Source organism: Oryzias latipes, chromosome 6, assembly GCF_002234675.1.
Source record: "Oryzias latipes chromosome 6, ASM223467v1".
Taxonomy (NCBI): domain Eukaryota; kingdom Metazoa; phylum Chordata; class Actinopteri; order Beloniformes; family Adrianichthyidae; genus Oryzias; species Oryzias latipes.
This window is the reverse complement of record NC_019864.2, coordinates 13,685,673-13,707,842: the sequence shown is the minus strand read 5'-3', so window position 1 is coordinate 13,707,842 and position 22,170 is coordinate 13,685,673. Positions and strand designations below refer to the sequence as shown.

General features: G+C 42.1%; 1 protein-coding gene across 2 annotated transcripts in view; it reads right to left on the bottom strand.

Annotated features, from left to right (window-relative positions):
* Position 1: 1 nt before the first annotated feature.
* The window catches only part of LOC101164227 (cyclin-dependent kinase 17), a 29,802-nt gene continuing 7,633 nt past the window's right edge, over positions 2–22,170 (bottom strand). The window contains exons 2-17 of one of the 2 annotated variants that reach the window (XM_020703897.2): positions 18,441–18,589; positions 10,641–10,805; positions 9,943–10,076; positions 6,759–6,884; positions 5,119–5,175; positions 4,886–5,000; positions 4,699–4,793; positions 4,535–4,597; positions 4,182–4,305; positions 3,858–3,978; positions 3,567–3,664; positions 3,306–3,411; positions 2,896–2,938; positions 2,713–2,803; positions 1,484–1,561; positions 2–1,404 (exon numbers count right to left, since the gene is read on the bottom strand). In XM_020703897.2, coding sequence (XP_020559556.2) covers positions 1,367–1,404; positions 1,484–1,561; positions 2,713–2,803; positions 2,896–2,938; positions 3,306–3,411; positions 3,567–3,664; positions 3,858–3,978; positions 4,182–4,305; positions 4,535–4,597; positions 4,699–4,793; positions 4,886–5,000; positions 5,119–5,175; positions 6,759–6,884; positions 9,943–10,076; positions 10,641–10,805; positions 18,441–18,567 — 1,581 coding nt within the window. In that variant the 5' untranslated portion in view covers positions 18,568–18,589 and the 3' untranslated portion in view covers positions 2–1,366. The remainder of the gene's footprint in view (positions 1,405–1,483; positions 1,562–2,712; positions 2,804–2,895; positions 2,939–3,305; positions 3,412–3,566; positions 3,665–3,857; positions 3,979–4,181; positions 4,306–4,534; positions 4,598–4,698; positions 4,794–4,885; positions 5,001–5,118; positions 5,176–6,758; positions 6,885–9,942; positions 10,077–10,640; positions 10,806–18,440; positions 18,590–22,170) is intronic. The other variant, XM_004069536.4, reaches the window with a different exon arrangement.

The window sequence follows — 22,170 nt, the reverse complement described above, 5'->3', positions numbered from 1 at the left end:
GTCAACTTTAAATTTAATTTCTTTACTTTGAAAATAAAACTCCAAAAAAATAAAATAAAAAAACAAAGGAAGGGAGGAGAGGGAGACAAAATCCCACACAAATAATTATTCACAAATAAAGAAAATACAAAACGTCAGATAACACTGTTAAACAGAAGAGACTCGTTAGGGGCGGGGCTTCAGTGACCGTCACACGACAGAGCAGGCATGCAACAACAACAGAGGCAATCTAGGGAAAAAGAAGATTTTTTACTCGATGGAGATGGGAATGACGCACAAAAGCAGACTGTGGTTGCTCCTCCTCTTTGTGAGGGGTCTAGATGGAAAAACAAACCATGTGGAGGTTAATCCTAACTGCACATCATTCCTAATCTCTTGCTCTAATGCCCTCGCCAGCCTCTGTCTGCGTTTGTTGGTCACGGCTGAGACCTCAGCATCCCGGAATGATACGCAGGCCTCAGACAAGAATGTGGATTTTTCCTTTCAGCAGCTCCGCTCCGGTACCGGCCTACCGTCAGGATGAAAGCCGCCGCTTATTAAAGCAGACGGCGCCAGTGATGGTTCCACGTGGGAGGAGCTCACCGCTGCACTGGAGAGGGGGGGGGGCAACGGACCCAACATCCACCCCGCTGAGCTGCTACACAAACATCACCGTGACCGTGAGCCTCAAACACACTTCTCTGTACGAAAATGTAACACAAAAAACAACTAAAAACAATCCACTACTTGGAAAAAAAAAAATAAAAATAAAAATCTATACACATTGCATGTAGTTATTAAAGTGACTGAGCCAGTTAGAATTCTAGACAGTAGTCAGATTTAGCAGCACGTTCTCCTCTCTCAATAAATATCCATGTACAGTACATAATCGTCTCTCACTGGAGTCAGACTTGGACCAAACTCAGAAGCAACGGGCGGAGTTTCTCCCCCCTAAAACAGTTTGGTTGGAGTGATGATGATCCTGATGTTCCATCCATGCCAAAAAAAAAAAAAAAAAGAAAAGAAAAGTCCATCTCTGGGTCCTGATCCGTCTGCGAGACCGTACACAGCTGGGAGATCCTCCCCACAGGACCCAACCCGTCCAGAAATATTAAAACAGCATGCTTTGTCTTCTGTTCTTCCCATTACCTGACGAAACCCAGGAAAAAAGGGGGGGGTTCAGATAGGATTGTTTCGACTTGCAACACACACCACTTCACTACAAATCCCACAATGCAGTGGGAGACAATGGTGAAGACAGTTTGATGCCTGGGCAGATTGAGGTAAAGAATCTCATCTGGTTTTTTGCTTCTTCTACACATCGATTGACTCTTTTTCTTCTGTTTTATTTAATAAAAGTATGTATATTGTTAGTGTTCACTTAATTTCATTCATCCAATGCATCCTCCATTACTTCTCCTGACTCTGAAAGCAAAATAAAAAAAACTTTTTGCCTCAAGACGTCACATTAAACTTGCTTGTGGTCCCAAACTCTGCTCCTCACCTGATTCCGGGTGTGAGGAGTTCCTGTAGCCCGGATCTTTCTGCAGCTGCACCTCCTTCAGTGTAAATATGGACATATCTGCCAAACACAAAGGTGGGTCAGAATCACAGGAGTCAGACGGAGACAGACGTGTCTCTGCATCTGGAAGAGGTCCTCCCTACACTCTGCAGCACCTTTCAAGTCATTCTTTTAGCCGTCTGCGTTTAGCTACCATCACATCGCTCTCGGCAATGCCCCCAACTGCCCCCTTCCTGTGAAAAGTCTAAGTGAACACGTGTATCTGCGTGTTTTGGGTTCGGCTGTTAAACGTGCACTGAAAGTAACTGAAAGTTAAACCCCGTTGAACTTTGAACAATCAGGGACTCAGGTTTGGTAGTGATGTTTGTATGCATAATAGCGGTTTGTAGCCGGCTGGCATTCTATGGCACAAATCTTTCATAGATTGGTAAGAGCTGTAAAAGAAAAAGTCTAGAGTCGGATTCAGCAGATTCACACCAAGGATATGCAAAAGAAAAAGAATCAGTGTTCTCTCTGCTTGTCCAGTGTGAACATCATGGGTTAAAAGTGCGCCCAGTGTGTTAATGACATCACATGGCGGGACCATAACAAAAATTTTATTTTTTTCAAATTAAATTTTTGATTTTAATTTGTTTTTTTCCTCCCTGCTTTTACTTTCTTTAACAAAAATGACAAATAATGAATATATTTAACACAAAAATTTCCTCTGGAAATTGGCTCTAACAAAAAGTTCAACTAAATAGCTGTAAAAATGTCTGCAGAACAGAGCTGCAGATGTTTGGTGAGCTAGCGCTAGCTTGAGCATCTCCTGTATTGATTTCTAATCAATCCCCATGAGAAGAGCAGTTTCAGTCAGTCACCTGTAGTCTGAACCAAGTGTAAAGTCAAATTCAAACTTGTTGAGTAAACAAGGACAGACTTACATAAGGGGAACCGATTTTTTCCTAATTCTGCCTCCAGTTGATTCATTTTTATGAAATCTTAATAAAAACAGCCTAAAAACATGACCATGTTTTGGATTTATGCCATTTTCTATTTTCTGTAGTCTGTTCAGTTTAGTTTAGCCATTACTTTTACAATTCTAGGACTTTGTGTTCTTTGTGATTTCAGCAGAGAGCTAAGAAAATAAAATCTCAATTTTCCCAAAAAAGAAATCGCCTAAAATAACAAACCTGATTAAATCGATTAACAGCCCGGCCCTAATTACTCACTCTCTGGCAGCGTGTGCACACGCGGCCCCAGGCTCCTGAAGTACGGCTGCCTCATGGCTTCATCGGCAGAAACCCTCTTTTTAGATTCAAACTGAAAAGAAAGACAAATGTGGGTGAGGTGCATGCCGGCAAGCTGCTGGTGCTTCACGGGGGGGTCATCGGTTCAGTTCTGCGGGGACTCACTTTCAGGAACGACATCAGGAGGTCGAGTCCATCATTGTCCAGCCTGCATGAAGGGAGGGGAGGGGGAGAGGAGTCAGTGAGGTAGGGCGACTCACAGATGCTGCAGGATGTAAGGAAGGAAACTGAGCAAACACGGTCAACTATTCCACAGGATTTCCTCACAGGACGGGACACGAGCACACACTAAACCAAACAACCTAGCCATGCTAGGGCTTCAATCTAAAGCACCCCACACGCTGGCTTTTAGTCTAATACCTGGGTCTCACGATAAATGTTTGCCCATTCCCTTCTCCAATGATAAGAGGACTAGCAAAAGAGGCGAGGGGTTAACACCTGAAGTGTTTACGATGTGGCGGACATGGATTTTGAAAGGATGGAGCGGCGTCACAGCATGAATGTCCCTGTCTTACCTCGGCGCGTGATTGATCAGGGGCTGAGCCTTGTACTTTGGGAACTTGTAGGACTTGAACTCCTCGATGGAGGAGATTCCCGGCCAGCTGTCTTCTGTGGGTGTGCCTGTGGAGAAACGTGCAGCCGACCTTGCATAAGTCAGGCTCTGCTGTGCCAGCTGGAGGGGCTTTTCACGCAGCCACAGGGGGGCTACATACCAGAGCTAATGGGATTAAAGCCTCATGTTAGACATTTGAGCGCCAGCAGGGGGCAGCACTGACCTAACAGCCTGAAGATGAGGTGCAGCTCGTCCTCCACCGTGGAGCCTGGAAACAGGGGTCTGCCTGCAGCCATCTCATAGAATATGCAGCCCACACCCCTGAGGAGAAGAACACATGGGGGGGGGGGGTCAAGATCATGAGGACATGTTTGCCACAACTCCAGCTAGTTCTAGTTACTCTCAAATACACATCGAACACTTCAAAGATGTCTGGTGGTGCACTGTGCAGACATATGGAATCTTAGTGCTTCCCAACAGTTGGCGTCACCCCCACAGAGAGAAGCCCCCTCACCACATGTCTATCTGCGTGGAGTACTCAGACGAGCCCAGCAGCACGTCGGGGGGCCGATACCACAGTGTCACCACCTCGTTGGAGTAGGTTTTTGTGGGCACAGACTTGGCTCTGGCTAAACCTGTGGAGTAGACAACAGAAGCACATGAATTTGACTTTTATTTACACTTTTATATTATATCATTTCAATCATGCATTAATGTTTAACTGAAGTGCTTTTTAAGAAAAAGTGTAAAGTTTAAGGTTTCATTTCGAATAGGCTTTTTCCCCCTTAACCAAAATAGTAGAAAGTAAATATAAAAAATGAACATTCTTAGGTTTTACCAAAGTCTGCTAGTTTGAGCTCCCCCCTGTCGCTGATGAGCAGGTTTTGGGGCTTCAGGTCTCTGTGCAGGACCTTCCGTCTGTGACAGTAGGCTAAGCCTCGGAGGATCTGGAAAAGGAATATCTGCAGAAAAAGAGGCAAATGTTGAAAGAACGAGACGTTTTCAATGAAAGATGCCATAAAGTGAAAACTACCACACCACCAAACGGCTTAGATTCGATAGAAACTGGTTTTACACATTTTACTGTTTATCACCACAAGGGGGCGCATTCAACAATGTCTCCCACAGCCAAAGAAAGAGTTGACAGTTGACAAAGGTGTGGGCGTCTGGGGCGCTCCTGCACAGACTCACCTTGACATTCTGCATGCTCAGGATGTTCCCGCAGTCGTCCATGTACTGCTTCAGGTCCTTGTCCTAGATGAGAGGAAGTTAGAGGAGACATCAACAGTTGGACAGCAGCTCCTCATTCTGGTGATAACGTCATGAGGGAAGTGGCGACGTTGCTGGAGGCTTACCAGGTATTCAAATACCAGCGTGAGGGATTTGTCCGTGTGCACAATGTCGTGCAGCGTTACGATGTTGGCGTGTTTGAGGTCCTTCAGCAGGGAGACTTCGCCGTGGGAAAAGAGGAGAGGTGCAGCAGTGAGGAGCCACGTCTGCAACTCTTCAATCAGTGCATTGAACTGTCCCGTCAGCCTCTACCTTCTCTGATAGCTGTGCACGGCGCCCCCTCTTCGTGTTCCAGTCTGATCTCCTTCAGCGCCACAAGGTTGTCCGTCAGCTTACTCCTCCCCTTGTAAACTGTTGCGTACGTACCCTGAAGACAATAAAAGTCATTAGAAGCAAGATGAAGCTACATTTAAAAGGAAAACAAAAATGATTAAGATCTGGGGTATGAACAGAAAAGGAAACCCGAGTTCACAGATCAGACTCACCTCCCCAAGTTTGTCTAGTTTGATGTAGGACTCCAGCTTCCCAAATCCAATCTCCGACTGTTTGGAAGGAGAACACAGCCAGTATGAACACACCGCTTATCTTAATTAGAAGTGGCGGGCTTACAGACACCATGACAAATTTCTTTAACGTCCTCGCAGCATCAGAGGGGGCGTAAGGAGAGCAAACGCTGACGTCCACCGTCAGAACTAATGTCTTCTGACCAATGACTGTTGGCTTTTTACATTGTGGACACGATTGTATTGATTAGGTGGGAACACAAAAGAGTCATTTTGACAAAAAGGAATTCTGTTTTTTATGATTTTAAATTATATTTTTATTGGATTAATGTAAAATCTTTTACATTTCGTTGACTTTCTGAGAGAGAACACAGGCAAAGACCTAGTTCTTGCTTGTAGTCGGAGCGTGAGAGTGCAGATGGGGAGCTTTAGAGGAGAAAAGTGGAGGCAGGATAAAGACAAGTGCCTGCTGAGCTGAAAGGTTAGAGTGTCAAACACATGAACCAAACCGTTTAGCACTTTGCAAACAACGCTGCGGGGCAGCAAAGTACAGGATCCAATAGGGCCGAGCGAGCGAGCGAGGAGGAGCGCTCCTCTCCGGTTCCTCTTTTGACAGATGCACATGCAAAGCAGAACCCACGAGCCAATTACCCAGCCAGCTGACAACGCTGGGGTGCGATGTGGACACGCGACAACAGGCTGAAAGGATGAGATTAAAGCATGCAGAAGCAGCAGGAGCCCTCACTTCTGCTTCTTTGCTGCATTTATGAAACAGGTCGAGTTCAGCTATATTTATCATTGTGGAGGCTCTTCCTGAACCCTGCTCTGGTTCTGTTTTCCTCCCATTCAGAACTCATCGTCGTGTGTTGGCAGGAAGCGCTGTACACGAACACAAAGGGAGTTCATCTTCACACAAAGGACCAGAAAAGGATGACGAATATGAAGACACCAGTACAAATGTGTCAGATATCACAACTAAATTCATTTAGCAACATGCAAATTCAAAATTTCTAATGAAAACAATGTAATGAATGTTTTTTTCCTCTCCTAACACTTCTTTTTTGTCAAACGTATGATGCTTTATTCCAAAAGGAGCTGCCATTCTACACAAACTCCCAATTTGGATTCTTTTCTTCTGTGTGTCGTGCTAAAACGCTTTTCCTCTGTCAAACATCATTTCTGTAGAGACGTATATTCACAGTTATCCTTTCTTTAGTAGATTTTGGAGACGTGCTGCATGGACGTCCAAACATCCTTCAGAAAAATTGCAGCTTTGGATTTTCCCCCCAATAAAAACTGAAAAAATTCAATTGTACGCGACAGTAAAGCTACATTAAAATACCAAGATAAAGTGCTTTCATCTTAAATGACTGATTCTTCAGTCAAGATCTGTTTCTGCTGTTTTTAGCAGAATTTGGTTGATTTAAAAAAAAATTCTTAGTTAGAGGCGAGTCTGTAGAAAACAAAGTTTGATTGAGAGAAAATAGAAAAAAGCTGATATTAACTATGGAATAATGATGGAAAAACAAGAATAAAACCTTTTTAAGTACTCAAATGTTTCAGAAAAGCTCTTGCTCCTCCCGCTAGATTGTTATACTAAAAAAAAAACCTCTATCTCTCACCAGAGATGCTCTGCGGGAGCGCCGGCTCAGAGGCTGGTCGAAGGGCGGGCTGTTGAGCTGCAGCTTCTGCAGGTAGCCGTCAGGTATCCGAATATCAGCGGGCAGGGATAGGCGCTTGTTCAGGTCCTGCAGAAGCCAACAAGACCATTATAGACCATTAATCATCAACAGCACTGATGAGAATCCAAAGTAAATCTACAAACACTACACTTAAAGCCCCACTCCAATGAAAATGGTGCTTATGCTGTTTTTAACATGTTCTTGTAGCAGTTTTCTCATGATGGAGAACTTATATGAAGAAAATTTAACTCAAAACTGCATTTGTGATCCTCCTTTTTCAAATCCTTGCAAATGCAGCTGGAAAAAAAAGAGCATATTTGTGATGTAAGAAACACAAACTCTCTGCTCCGCTCCATTCATTCGATCCACTTGCAGACAAATAGATCCGTGAACGTCTTTGTTTTCCTCATCTGAGCTGGCATCTGGCTCAAACCTGTACGGTTGGATAGCTTCAATATTGCTCCCCATTTTTGTTGAACGAGTACTGTTAGGTTTGGGGGTGTGAGGAAATAGGTCAAAAGATGATCAGATAAAGGCTGTTTGTTACGAGATTGATTCAGAATTCACTGTAAAGTCTTTCTTGTAGTACTTAAGTCTTAAAATCATTATTTGTTACGTAAAATAAAAACAAACATCTGGGTTCTTCCCATTATGTGACCCCCCCCCCCCCCCCCCCACTCTGGCTGTTAGATCACAGTTAAGCCTGCCTCCCGCTCCGCTTTAACTCCATTTTTTCCTCGTTTAAAGCAGCATCAGATCATTTACACCCGCTGGCTTTTTTAAACATTTCAGCAGCGGCTCACAGACAGGCGGATAAATCTGTCAACTGGACAGGTCGTCCTTTCGTGTCCAACGGGATGGTGAGTCGGCGCTTTTCTCTTTCCAGCCGACACATTCAAACACATGCTCAGCTTGACGGAGGTGAGCTTCTTAAGTGCCTCCAGGCTGCGAACGCCAACCTGTTACCGGGCAGTTTAGACTCTGAGCTCTTCTTTGGGAAAACTCCTGCAAAGTGCAAGCATTTAAAAACAAAACCAATCATTTCTGCATACTGAACAAATAATATAAAAATCGAGTTGTTTGCATGTGAAAATGATCTGAAGTCACATGTTTAAATGCCTCATTCTTCTTGTTGAACTTATAGCAGTTATGGTTCGGTCATCTTTTTCAGATGTGTCGATTTATAGGGATGACTTTACGAAGGAAAAAAGAACAAAGGTGTCTATATGATGGAGCATTTTTCCTCGCTCTTCATCCTTTACTTGAATGTTCATCGGTATGATCTTTGAGGAACTGAGATTATGGCTTTTTGCAGTGTCATCTGTTGAAATCCTAATATGCAGCCCTGTGGTTTCTGTGTTCACTGCCAGCATCAGCAGCCTCACAGGGAAAGATGCCGCCACCGTCCCACCCACCGCCACGACCTTTGCACCTCTCCCACCCTCCACCGGTCGTCCAATCAAGCCGTTCTAATCTGTTACAACAAGGCTCCATCTGGACCGTATTACATTAATCCCTGTGATGTAATCCCAAAACAGCGGCGTTTCCTCTGCGCAGACCCACTGAAGGGGGATGCTGGCCGCTCCACCCGTTCTCCATCACACTCCGACTTCGTTTGGAATCAATCAAATCACTCCTGAGAGGAGGTGATTGCTGATGGAGGGACAGAGGGACCGCCATTAACTGCGTTTTTGTCTTCATTTGTTAGTAAAATGATCACAGAGAGTCTGTTTGCACCCACATCCAAACTTTACAGTTTCTGTCGGTCTTCATGCAGCCTTTTAAGACTTCAGTGCAGATTCAAACACAGAGTGTTGTTTAAAACACTGCTCAGGATGCAAGAGAAAATAACATATTTACTTGAAATGCCTGATAAAACCAGATTTGTTTTCCTGCCTTAATGCACGTCTGGCCTCGCTGATAAAAGAAAACATGAAAATGAGAATAAAGGGCAGAGCTGAGGCCATCTTTTTTACTAGAACACAGTGACAATCAGCTGCCCTGATTCCTGATGTATGTCAGGGGTTCAGCCCTGAAATCCCATTAGCAGCAGTTAGCCCATTAAGACCTGATCTTCACAGGTGTGCTGCTAAACTCATATGTGTGTGTGTGTGTGGTCAGCTCTGAACAGGCCCAGACAGACTGGCGGCACAAACTCCTCCATTTGTCCTAATTTGACACAAAAAACATTGAAATAAAAGCCAACATTACCAGTGTGTTATTCATAAGTAATGATTTATTAATTGTACAACAGGTTTCCCAGGTTTCCTGATAGGCGACTCAATGCGTTTACTGCATGAGCTGCAGTTTTCACCAACCCAAAAGCAACTTGTTTGAAGACTTTGAGTCACTTTCTTTTTGGTAGATTTGAAGACCCATTCCAGTGAAATCATGTTTTTGGTGTTTTGAACCTGTTTTTGGGGCATTTTTCTGATGATTGAGGACATACATAAGGAAAATTAAGCTCAAAATGAAATTTTTGAGTATTTCTTTATTCAAATTGTGGTGAATCAGGTGCAGACGAAAAAGCTCCCTGCTCTGGTTCCTTCTGATGCATCCACTTGTAGACAAAAAGATCCGTGCCCGTCTTCATTTTCCTTGTCTGAGCTGGAATCTGACCTCAAATCTCTACAGCTGGACAGATTCCATCTTGCTCGCCATTTTTGTTGCAGTATTTTTAACCTTATTCCGAACAAATAAAGCTTCACAGTATAGATTGTATAAAAATGCTGACAGTTAGGATTTAAAAATAGACTTGTAGTGAAACTTGATCTCTTTTAGGCGAGAAAAAAAAACCTGTGACATGAAAGTAGCATTGTACTAAAAAGGTTTGTGCATTGAAGCGTGCTAAACATGAGGTCAGGTGATGGGAAAGCCAAAGACAACACAAAAAAATAACAAGTCCTGTGCGTGCGCGTGAGCATTAGTTGTGCAAAGATTATGCAAGTGCCCATGATGGCAATACGCCCACACTGTTACAAAAAAAACTCCAACGTGAGGTAAGAAGCTGCATGAAATCAGGGCTGAAACAGAATCAAATATCAGAGTTTACCCATTATGGGAAGTGACTCACACCTGACAAACATTTCTGAGTTTTTTATAATTAACAAGACAGTGTTGTTACCTCTGCAGAGATGCGTCTGTTCCCTCGGTTCCTCAGACAAACACCCGTGGGCGACTGCACCTCATCGGAGGACGTCCCAGACGCTTGGTCGCTCTCCCCATCTGACCCCATTTTCAGGTTTTCGTGGACGATATCTGATATGGAAAAATGTTTAGACACTTCTCCTTTTTTTGGTCTTTTTTTTTACCGCCTGCCCTGTTCCTGGGTGGGCCTGCGTCAGGTCAGGGATGTCAAGTAAACAGTTTATCCTTTTGACAGAAGCATTTTATGGATGTAAGTGGGACAGGCCTAATGAGAAATGTTCATGCACTAAATCTAATCTGACCCTGGCGCGCGCAGACTTACGGCTCATACATTTTTTTCTGGAGGTTGGAGTTATGCTGGTTATTGTGCTCGTTCAAACCCTGCGTATGCATGAAAACTCAAGGAATTTCAAAAATAGGACATTTCTCAGATGGTGTTTGCACCAATACACCAACATCAGCAGTTCATATAGAATAAAAGAGAAGCCTGCAAAAAAGAAAAAAAAAAACTTTTGGTTTCAGTTCTAAAACAGTTAAACAAATAAAATCCTTTAATTCAGCCTCTTTTGTGCAGATTCTGAAACATCCAGACTTAAAAGAAAAAACAAAAACAAACAAAAAACAGACCCCTTTTTGCATTTTCAAAGACTGCAGATGAACATGAGGCTGACTCACCAAGGCGACTGCCATTGCGAGGCATGACCATGAGCGAGCCCAGACCCCCTCCGATGACGCTCTGTGGCCGTCGCAGTGGAGGCTTTTTGAAAGAGCCTGCGTATTGGTGAAGAAAAGAGTGGACGCTGTGGGCCGATGGAGGACGCCCGTTCCTCACTATAGGCTCTGTGGAAGAGAAGCGTTTTCATTATGGTCACGACAGGACACAGCAAAAGCATAAAGGACACCTGCTTTTGGAAAACTGGGGTCAAATTAAGAGGAAAACATAACAGATAATCGTGGCAGAAAGTAAGCTGATGCAGCCCGGTGCTGCGCATTGCCATAAGATTCAGAGGCAGTGCGGAGTACCGGCTGTAAGGGGATCAGCTGTTTGGGCTGGTCTTTACTGCTTTAACACTCAAAAGCAGCTGATGCCGCTGAAGCTGAGAACCAGGAAGCACTTGAACTCACATTTGTGTCTGTGTGTCTTAACAACGCCATGTAATGTGATTTACGTCCCTCTCTCCTCACAATTATTCGCCAATTCTTTCACTTCCTCAAACAAACGCATTGAGTGTCTTACAGGGTACGTTTGATTTGTTGTCTGGGGACGCTTAATTCATTCAAAGTCAAGTAGGCATATTGCTATGCAAGTTTGAGGTTGGTTAGTTTGCAACGGGAAAAGAAAAACAATGAATGATTCATACAGTTTCTGGACACTACTGTGATTTGTCGTTCAAGATAAAACCAAATGCAGCCGTAGCAGAGAAACATTCAGCAAGGAAATGAATTTCTATTAGACAAAGTAATTGAAAACGAAAAATGGAGGGAAGATTGTTCAAGAGGAAAATGTGCAATCTAATATTAGTAGAGGAAAAAAAAGGATTTTCATTGGAGTGTGTCTTTAAGTCTGCATATAGGAATGAAAGTTTCAAAGAGACTTAAAGAATGAACAAAAGTACCAGAAAAAAAACGGTGTATAAAGCAAAACAAATCTCTTCCTATCAGCATAATAATTACTGATTGTTCAATTTTCATTTCAGAGATGCTGCGCACCAGATTTGCTCCATAATACTCTGTGGAGGATGAATCTCAGGAGGTGCAGCAGTCATCTGTTGCAGATTGAGCGGTTTTATATTCGGATATAATGAGCACACAATCACATTTATTCTATAAGGACTTCACTGTTAAATCTGACTGCCAGCTGCCAAAGTCCTAACGCCAAATCATTAATGCCTGTTTATGGAAATACTTTGTTAGATTTTATTTTTCTCCCATCAGAGATTTTGACCATAAAGCCAGTCGTTTCAGTAATTTTGTTTTTGGTGTGATGCAATTTTCTCTAAGCATGCAGCCGTGATGCTTTCACTCCTCCTTCTTCCTGTCACTCCGACTGTTTTACGCTTAAAGATAGACTTCCTCTTTTTGAATAACCTCTTAGAATAATACTGGTCATGCGTTTCCTTTGTTGCTGTGTTAACAAAAGACTTAATCAAATCATTAAACCTTATTTGGTTAGCAACATGTAGCTTACCCTCCTACTTTCTATCAAAGAAGCGAGGACTTGCTTTATTATTGTTTCAACTCTTCCTATATCAACTTGAAGTAAAAATAAGAGAAATCCTTTTGAATTCATATATTTATTATTCTGCTTGGCGTCCCTCATCTGTTTCATAACGTCCGTAGTTCAGTGTAGATAACTGAGGGGTTAGGCAGTGAGCAGGCCTACTGAGTAAACAAGAGAATTACCCAGAAAAAGAGAATTCTGAGAAGCTGTTGATTGACACACAATACGGAGATAATAACACAACAAAGGAGAGTGAGTGAAAAGAAGTCAGCTCCGTCACAGATGGACTTTTGTCTGTGTTTAGGACTTATTTGCCCTTTTTTTCTGTGTCTAGATGAACTCGTTCATGGCACATAAGAGTTTTAGTTAAGCTGACATGGTTTAACTAAAACTTTATTTTAAGTTAAAGTAGTAAAAGTCAGCCCGGATGTCAAAAACTCAAGCTTGTCCTCTAAATGATCCAAATTTAGGTTCCAAAAATGTTGATGAGCATGTCTGCTTTTTTTTAAATGATTACAAAACCTTTTCAACAATTTAGGAGTGGGGGAAAAAAAGTAATTTAGAGTCCTTATGCCACCTCTGCCCGTCTCTGGGCTGCTGCTGCTCCTGGCCTGAGTCATGAGCGTTGCGTAATCAGATCAGAACCAAAATGCACTCCCTGATCACACAGTTCAAACCACATCTCATCTGGCCACTCCATTATGTCTCATGTCTCCTCTCTACTTACTGTCACACGGGCTGTTCAAATCCCTCCATATGAGCGACTCTCTCACACACACACACACCACGGCTCTGTGTCCCGCACTCGACGAGAACAGGGCGCTCTGGCCAAACTGGTACTAATCACCGCACAAAAAGCTTCTCACAAAGCCCGGCCAGTTTTTAGAATGCAGGGAGGGGGGCAAACTCAATGACTGAAAAGTAGAATGTGTGTGTGTGTGTGGGAAGCTAAATGATGAAGGAAGAGAAGACCCTTTGGGGGATGTTTTGAGCATTTAAACAGAGGAGGAGCTGAGTGGAGCATCAAAAATGGAAAAGAAAAGTTTGATTAAAAAAAACACCCACATTTCTGATTTCAGGATAATGTCATGGAAACTCAAGGATCTTTTTTTCCCACTATCATAGTGATAGCAATGCTCCGTCCCTGCAGGTTTTGTGAGTGTGGGAGATAAGCTGCTGCCTCTCGTTGGACACCCTGAAGGCCACGACCTTCCACAAGTTTCAGACAAACGATAACCGCAGCGTCTAACCGACCAGATCAGAGCTTGTCTACTGGGAAATAAGAGAAAAGTGCTATCATTTAAAGGCCAGTGTTCTTTTCTTTTAAATAAATAAATAAAAACATTGAAGTTTAAGATACAAAAGCACTTTTTTTTAGATGTCCTTTTTCTTCTTCTCGGTAACCAAAATGCAAATGAGTCAGTTAAGAAGTGACTATTAAATCTGAAATATTTTAAACTGACTATTCCTCCTCAGAACTCTTTAGTTTATTTTACTATAAAGTCCATAACAACAATTCCTGGTTGGCTGTTTAAGGTTATTGGAATTATTTCAATTATTTCCATAGTTACTGTTATATATTAGTCTTTGTGGCTGTTTCCTGTAGGGGTCACCCCAGTGAGTCATCTGCCCACATCTAACCGTCTCCTCCACATCCAACCAGCCTCATGTCCTCCTTCACAACCTCCTCTTCCTCCAACTCTCTTTCCTGGCAGCTCCAACCTCAGCTTCCTTTACTAACAAAACCACTTTAAAAACCATCTCAATCTACTTCTTTGCACTGATCTCCAAAGCACCTGAAATGAGCTGCTCCTCTGATGGATTCATTCCTGATTCTATCCATCTTCATCACTCCCAGAGAAAACTTTCAGATACAGTCAGGACCATAAATATTTGGACAGAGACACATTCTTTCTAATTTAGTTTCTGTACATCACCAGAAAAGTTTTATTTAAAATTCACTGTGGTAATGTACAGAAACTGAATTAGAAAGAATGAGTCTCTGTCCAAATATTTATGGTCCTGACTGTATATACTGTAATGCTTTTGTCAAATTTAATTAAACAGGAACTGCTATGAAGCAGGAATCCTACTTTAACAACCTTTTTAACTTCAACCAAATAAAATACAAAGGTTTGACAAGATGGTGTAATGCGTAGTGGTTTCCAACTAAACCGAGACGGTTTGGATGTGATGACCAAACTCTGCTTTGTAAGAGAACAGGACACAGAGGGAACTGTCTGTGTTTCTGCTACACCAAAGCCAACCACACAGATGTGGTACAATAGGGGTAATGGAAAAGGAACAGGTAGGTTAAGCTGGATAGCGGAATAGCGACTTCAGCCTAATATGAATTCGCTGTATCCAAAAAACAAATAAGAATAAAAATCCTGCCTCACAGTTGATAAAGTGCCCTATCAGGTTTCAACCAGGCGACCACGCCTCTTACTATATTCAATTTCTATCTCAAATTCAGGTAATAATGCAATGATACCTTGTAGAGATGAAACTATTTACTTTTTTCATGATTCCATTCGAACTTCAAATTTGGGACACAGATTTGTTTCAATATAATATATGGTTTGATTACTACCATATAACAACAAAAAATAAAAAAAACTTTAGATAAAAACTTATTTTTACTAATAAGCAGCTAACAATAAAAATCCCCTCAGTTAGCTTGTTCTAAACCTGGTGTGATGCAATAAAACAAATAGTAAATTCTTAAATTCAGCACACAGCTGTTTCAGACTTACACGTAAACATACAGGTATGCAGTAGGGATGCCACGACTCACCTTCCCCAAGATTCAGCTCAGTGGTGTAACATCCGCTTTGGTCTTCAATCTAGAATTGTGGCATCCCTAGTGCCTTGTTGAACAAATGCCACAAAGAGTGAACGATACGCATAACAAACGCCGCTGTGAACGCCTGCATGGCTTGCAGAACAAACTTGCAAAACACAAAAACTACACGAAGAAAAAGAAATTAAACTATTTGGTAAAGAAATGTCTGAATCCAGCCAGTTGTGTCATTTTACGGCTCAGAAAAAAACAAATGTTTGTCCCCATAATAAAAAATATTCCCAGATGTATTTTTTCCTGATATTCCCTGCTTTGGTGAGTGTTTTTTCTCGTGTTTCCTCTCCATAACAAGACTGTCTTCATTTTTCCCCCCTATTTCCTTGAGTTTTTGCTGTGACGTGGAAAAGATGACACAATTTCCCATGAAAGTCTGAGAAATCACGCTTTGCATAATAAGCATGGCGCACAACAAACTCCTTGATGGACCAAATGGCCATTACTATTGTAATGAGCTACATAGAAAAGCTTCAGACCAGAAGAGGTGAGTTTAAAGTTTGTAAAACCAGACTTTCAGAAGGGGAAGTTCAGCTCTAAAGTACGGTGGCCCAGAAGGGTCACAACACAACACATTAACTTTACACACAACACATTAACTTTACACACAACACATTAACTTTACACACAACACATTAACTCTACACACAACACATTAACTTTACACACAACACATTAACTCACAACACAACACAATAACTCACAACACAACACATTAACTCACAACACAACACAATAACTCACAACACATTAACTCACAATACAACACATTAACTCACAACACAACACAATAACTCACAACACATTAACTCACAACACAACACATTAACTCACAACACAACACAATAACTCACAACACATTAACTCACAACACATTAACTCACAACACATTAACTCATAGCCCAGAAGGGTCACAACACAACACATTAACTTACCTCACAACACTTTATCTCACAACGGAAGTAAAGCAGTAATTGAGGTGCTTTTATCATGAAATTTAACAGAAGGTAATGTCACAGTGAGCTGTGGAGGGAGCATGATTTTTCTACAAGAGAACCTAGCAGCAGTGTTGCCAGATTGGGCGGTTTTGGTTCTAAATTTGCGGGTAAAAATGACTTTGGCCGGGTTTTCATAATTTGGGCGGTTTTAGGGTCGGTTCTGTGTTTTTTCCCCCCTCATGAATATATAATAGCGGACTACGTTAGGCCGTGTGGCTGTGAACTTCTATGTACTGAAGCTCAGTAAACGCACCAGGCAGAGACGCTTAACGGGCTCTGTCATCTAACCCAGTGGTCCCCAACCACCGGGCCGCGGACCGGTAGCGGGCCGCGGGAAATTTTGGCACCGGGACGCACAGAAAGAAAAAATGATTTCCATTTGATTATTTTTTTCGAAAAAAACGTTTTATTTTGAAAATTGACCGGATTCTCTCTGTTACATCCGTCACACTTAACGCACGTCAAAGTCGCGACACTAAACATCAGGTGATACACACCTTGCGTTGCACCTCAACACCCCCCCACCACCACCACCGGTCCGCGGTAAACGTGCCTTGCGTTGTACCGGTCCTCGGGGGCAAAAAGGTTGGGGACCACTGATCTAACCTGTTGTTGGGGGGTTGCAACGCCCCGCCTCTTAAAAATTGTGTTCTTTAATAAAGCCAGACACTGCGGCTGCGTGTGGGATGAGCCACCTGCTAAAGTTATGGTCTGATCGCTACACGGAGCAGTGTCTGTGTTTATCAATCCTTTTATTATTAGTCTGAACTATCTTTTATTTTGAAAAATCATCGGATCGGGTGCTAAATCAGTCCAGTAGGGGGGAAAACTCAACGAAAGCTGTGTATACTTCTTTCTCCTGATCTAATAAAAGGAGGACAGTATTGAATATTTCTTCAGCGGACCGGCCTTCTTTCATTCATTGTGTGTGCGTGCGTGCGTGCGTGCGTGCGCGCGCGCCCGTGTGTGTGTGTGTTGGGGACCGCACGTGCATGTGTGAGGGGAGGGAGGGGAAGAAAGGAGAGAGGCGCATGTGCAGCGACAGAGAGTGGTGGGAGGGAGGAGTGTGCGTTCATATTGTGTGTGTTCAGAGGAAGCAGAATCGTAATAAAGAGAAAGTTTCTGGCAACACTGCTGCTAGCTTCTCTTGTAGCAATAACATGCTCCCTCCACAGATCACCTTGACATTAACTTCTGTTAGGTAGTTAGCCGCTCAGCTCAGTGGACATTTCAGAATAAAAGCACTTCAATTGCTGCTTTACTTCCGTTGTGAGTTAAAGTGTTGTGAGGTAAGTTAATGTGTTGTGTTGTGACCCTTCTGGGCCATGAGTTAATGTGTTGTGTTGTGACCCTTCTGGGCCATGAGTTAATGTGTTGTGTTGTGAGTTAATGTGTTGTGTTGTGAGTTAATGTGTTGTGTTGTGAGTTATTGTGTTGTGTTGTGAGTTATTGTGTTGTGTTGTGAGTTAATGTGTTGTGTTGTGAGTTATTGTGTTGTGTTGTGAGTTAATGTGTTGTGTGTTAAGTTAATGTGTTGTGTGTAAAGTTAATGTGTTGTGTGTAAAGTTAATGTGTTGTGTTGTGAGTTAATGTGTTGTGTGTAAAGTTAATGTGTTGTGTGTAAAGTTAATGTGTTGTGTTGTGAGTTAATGTGTTGTGTGTAAAGTTAATGTGTTGTGTTGTGACCCTTCTGGGCCACCGTACTAAAGCTATGTTACATTGCAGTGAATAGGGACTGATTTGCCTGTGTAACAAACAGCCAGTGTTGCTTGTTGAACTGACAAGAATCCGATTACATTATGTGCGGCCCACTTGTTATTACTGTATGTCCTTCTACATACTAATACCTGTTCCTTAAAGTCTGGGAGAGATGACAGTAACAAGAACAAAGTAAATTGTCAGGTAGCTCCTTAAATGTGCACTTCTGTATGTGACATCAACAGAACACTGAAAAAAAACACGTTTAAGGGCTTTTTTGTTAGGCAGTAGATGCTGTTTTGCTGGATTGAATCAGACCAGTTCCTGATTGACTGAACACACCTGATCCAGGTGAGCAGCAATGACTGAAGCAGGGTTAGCCTAGAAACAAGCAGGGCGATAGCCCATGAGGAACAGGGTTGGTGACCACTGGGTTAGAGGAAGTAAAATGACTATTCGGACTCTAGAAGTCCCTAAAATAAAACACTTTAAGAAATATTATTGTTCCAGAAATATTTGGTTTTTGACAGGAACAATTTAAATTTTAAGCAGGTTTTCTATGACTAAAGACTCACCACACATTTACCTTAAAATAAAAAATAAAAAAACTCCACTTAGATAATGGAGGTAATGTAATAGACTACAGATAATTCGGGAATCAATTCAAAGGAATTGCATATAGCTGGATATTATGGGCTCACCGTTGTCCTTCAGACCATTCTCCTCTATGGTTATATGCTCGGCCAGCTCAGACAGGGACTCGTCAATGGTGTGGCTGCCACGCAGCGTCTGACTGAGACGGCGCTTGAAGCGCTTCATCTTCTCCATGGAGCTCTCAGGAAGGGGAGGCCTAAAGGCACAAAATGGAAACCATTAAAACCCATACCTGTGCCAACAAAGAAAGAAAAAAAGGGTTCAACTAGCTGTTGGCATTTTGCCATTTATTACATAAATGATTGTTACTGCAAACACATCCACCTGCTGTCAGAGTTTCGTAACAAAAACGGAAAAACGGCTAGATTACCAGCTGGGTAAACGAGTAAACACTTATGCCCCAATGGGCTCATTCTGCCGCATTACCTGAGGTTCCTCACCCTGGGAAAGTATGACACGGCTGTGAGAAATTCTTGTGGGTTACTTTAGAGTGCAATCCTGGCTCACCAGGCAGTTAAAGCCTAAACCGAGGAGATTAGATGCTCAATGGCACAGGGCGAGCCTGGGCCATATGTAGTTCACAGCGCACATTCCAGACACGGTCACAGAGAGAGCACCTGATTGTCATACTGTGACCGTGAATGTAAGCAAAGATGGATCTCAAAAATGACAAAAACAGATTACAAGAAGCCTCTCCCCAGTGACCTCATTCCACTTATACAGATCTGGACATGCGTGTGTCAGAAATACAAATAAATCAAAGCTAGTATAAAACACATGACTAAGAAATAACCCTCAGGCTTTGCTGTCCAACTCATGCTCCATTTTATATTAGGCCAGCTCTATTAAATCATGACAACACCAAGAAGTTTAAAAGATTTACATCATTTCTGGAAACCTCAAGACAAAACTTAAAATGACTCATTAAAGAACAGTACTTGTGAGGTAGCATCCTTTTGGGGTCATCTGAGGACTCTGTGTGCAGACGACGCCCCCCACCTTCCATTCCCCAATTTGAGGCAAAACCTACCAAATATTGCAGTTCCACCAACAGCCACAAGAGGCAGATTGCAGAAGAGATCATTTCTGATTGAAAGTCTGCTTTCAACCAAAACCAGAGTATGTACACTCTGGTCCCAAAGACCTTTACAGATAGATAATGCTCATTTAGATGTCTTTGACTGCAACAAACAAACAAAAATAACATCAGTAAAAATCACCTTAAGAATAAAACTAAGAAAATTAAAAAGGACAATAATCCTCATAAAATATACTTTTCAACACTGGCTGTTTGTAAAGCTATTTTTGATTTTTCTACAGCTACTGATTTATTTATTTATTTTAATCAGGGAAAATTTGCAAGATCCTTAATAGATTATGTAGTTTTAAAATTAATGCATAATGAAAATCTATACATTTCAACTATCTTTTTAAAAGGATTCATCATCCTTTAGGTGTCTTTAAAAGCTTAAATGGTAATATTTTAAGGAAATGGAAAAAGACCACTATCTTAACAGGGCCAAACCTGTCTCCAGTTCTAAAAAACTGAAGCAATCCAAGTTTATTTGTAGCACATTTTGCTTACAGAGACAATTCAAAGTGCTTTAAACATTAAAAGAAAAAATACAAATAAATAGTAAATGTATACTCATTAAAACAACATTAAAAGAAACTATAAAAAAACTGAATTTGAAATATTCCTAAAATAACATTGCAGATGTAAACTTCTGAATACAAACTAATCAAATGCAGCTGAGACCAGGTGGGTCTTCTACCTGGATTTATCTAAACAGAGTTTTGGCTGATCTACGCCTTTCTAGAAGTCGGTTCCAGATATGTGGAGCATAGAAGCTGAACGCAGCTTCTCCATGTTTGGTTCTAACTCTAGGAAGTGACAAAAGACTGGATCCAGATGACCGGAAAGGTCTGGCTGGTACTTACTGGGTCAGGAGGTCAATCATGACAAAGTTAATAAACAAATGCAAACATGTCCACATGTTTCTTTAATAAAGTACACAAGACGAAAATCAGTCAAATGAACAAGTATAAGTGGATATTTCGTTTTATTGCTTTAACAAATTACCTCTTAAGATTATTTAGGACGATTAAAGAAAACACACAGTAAGTGTGAACTATTAGCTAAAGTTAATAAGTGAACTAGAAAAACTGTGCTGCACAAACTTGTGCTTTTATTTTTTTAATAAAAATATAAAGTACTGATGACTAGTAATGACTAATGATTTCAGGAGACTCAAAAAAAGAAGTCCCTGGTTCTGGAATAATTTTAACAGACAAACCGAAGCGTTTTAATTCAATCCTCTGCTGCTGCCCCGGCATAATTGTCATCATTTAATTTCAAATATTTTCCAGTCTGCTGAGAATCCCTCTAGTTTAACAACATCCAACCCCATCAAGAAGTAAAACCCATTTAGAAAGAGCAGTTCCATGAAGCTGGATCACAGCCCAATTATTAACATGCAAGACAGAAAGAGACGGACAGCAGAAAGACTATTGTTAGAACTGTCAACTAAGAGTCATCAAAAAAAAGAACAAGGAAATATCCTACTTCTCATTTACGTTCTAAGTTGAGGCACATTCACTCTCAAGTTCAAGGATACAACATGAGGGAGAAGGACTTTGTCTTGTCTCAACCGCTTCACATCAGTCTGTGCTGCCATTCGACAGCTGGGGTACGGATGAGCAGCCTGTCTGTGCCTGCACAGCTCAGTGCTTTCCCTTCTTCCTTAAAAGCAACTGGAAGCATCAACTTCAAATAAAAAGATAAAAAACTGCACTTCGTATTTTTTTAAAAGAGGTTTTTAAGGTCTTTAATTTTCCCTAACCTCAGCATACTTATTTGCCTTTGGAGCACCTGCACTTGTATTTGTCATCTTTCGTCTAACACAAACATGGGACATAGAAGTTTGTAATAAATAAAATATAACTGAATCAGAGGCCACACATGTTAGCTGCAGCTCTACAGTAATTCTGAAATCGCTCTAGACGGCCAAAATCTTTTGTTGTGTTTACATTCCATGAGTTAAGCTCAAATCAGGGTTACAGTGCCAAACCAGGATCAACTTTCCGGGTTGGCTTTCATCCGTTTTCAGTTACCACGGCAACATCTAGAAGTCGCTCTTAATTTCTGATCGTGTGCGATGTGCAGCAGTGCATCTCAGCTACGAAAAGAACCAACACCCTCAATTTAGGAGCCCCACTGCTTTCTGAGTGAAGCCATCCTTGCAGCAATAGGAGACATGCTAAGCTGGGGGGCTCGTCTCCTGCGCATACTTATCAGCTGGCCCACGCTCCCAATCTGGGATCAAGTGTGGAGCTTTGGAAATGATCCATGTTCCGAGCTTTATCCCTGCTGCGGTAAGTAGGCTGGTCTGAACTCCAGACCTGCTATGGGATGGGGTTGGGGGGGTTTGGAACAGAGAGGTCAGAGCACTGAAGAGATTCAGGATCGGTTACCATGGAAACCCTGCTGCCTTTTTTTTTTTTTTTTGCCATGTAGAAAATGCAGAGCGCTGCAGGGGACCGCATGCCTGCTTGTTTGATCCCTCAGGAAAGCCCCACCCCCACAGCCTTAATCCAGCTCTTTGGTTTGCTCGCTAAAGCCTTCTCACACTTCTCTAAACTTTCAAACAGCTTCACGTCTCGTGGACAGGAAGCAGCATCAAACGGACGCAAGCTGAAAGAGAGCGGCGAGGGACGCTGCAGCACTTCAGACAATGGCAGAGCACTCTCTGTAGACTCTGTGCTCCTCTTCGTCGC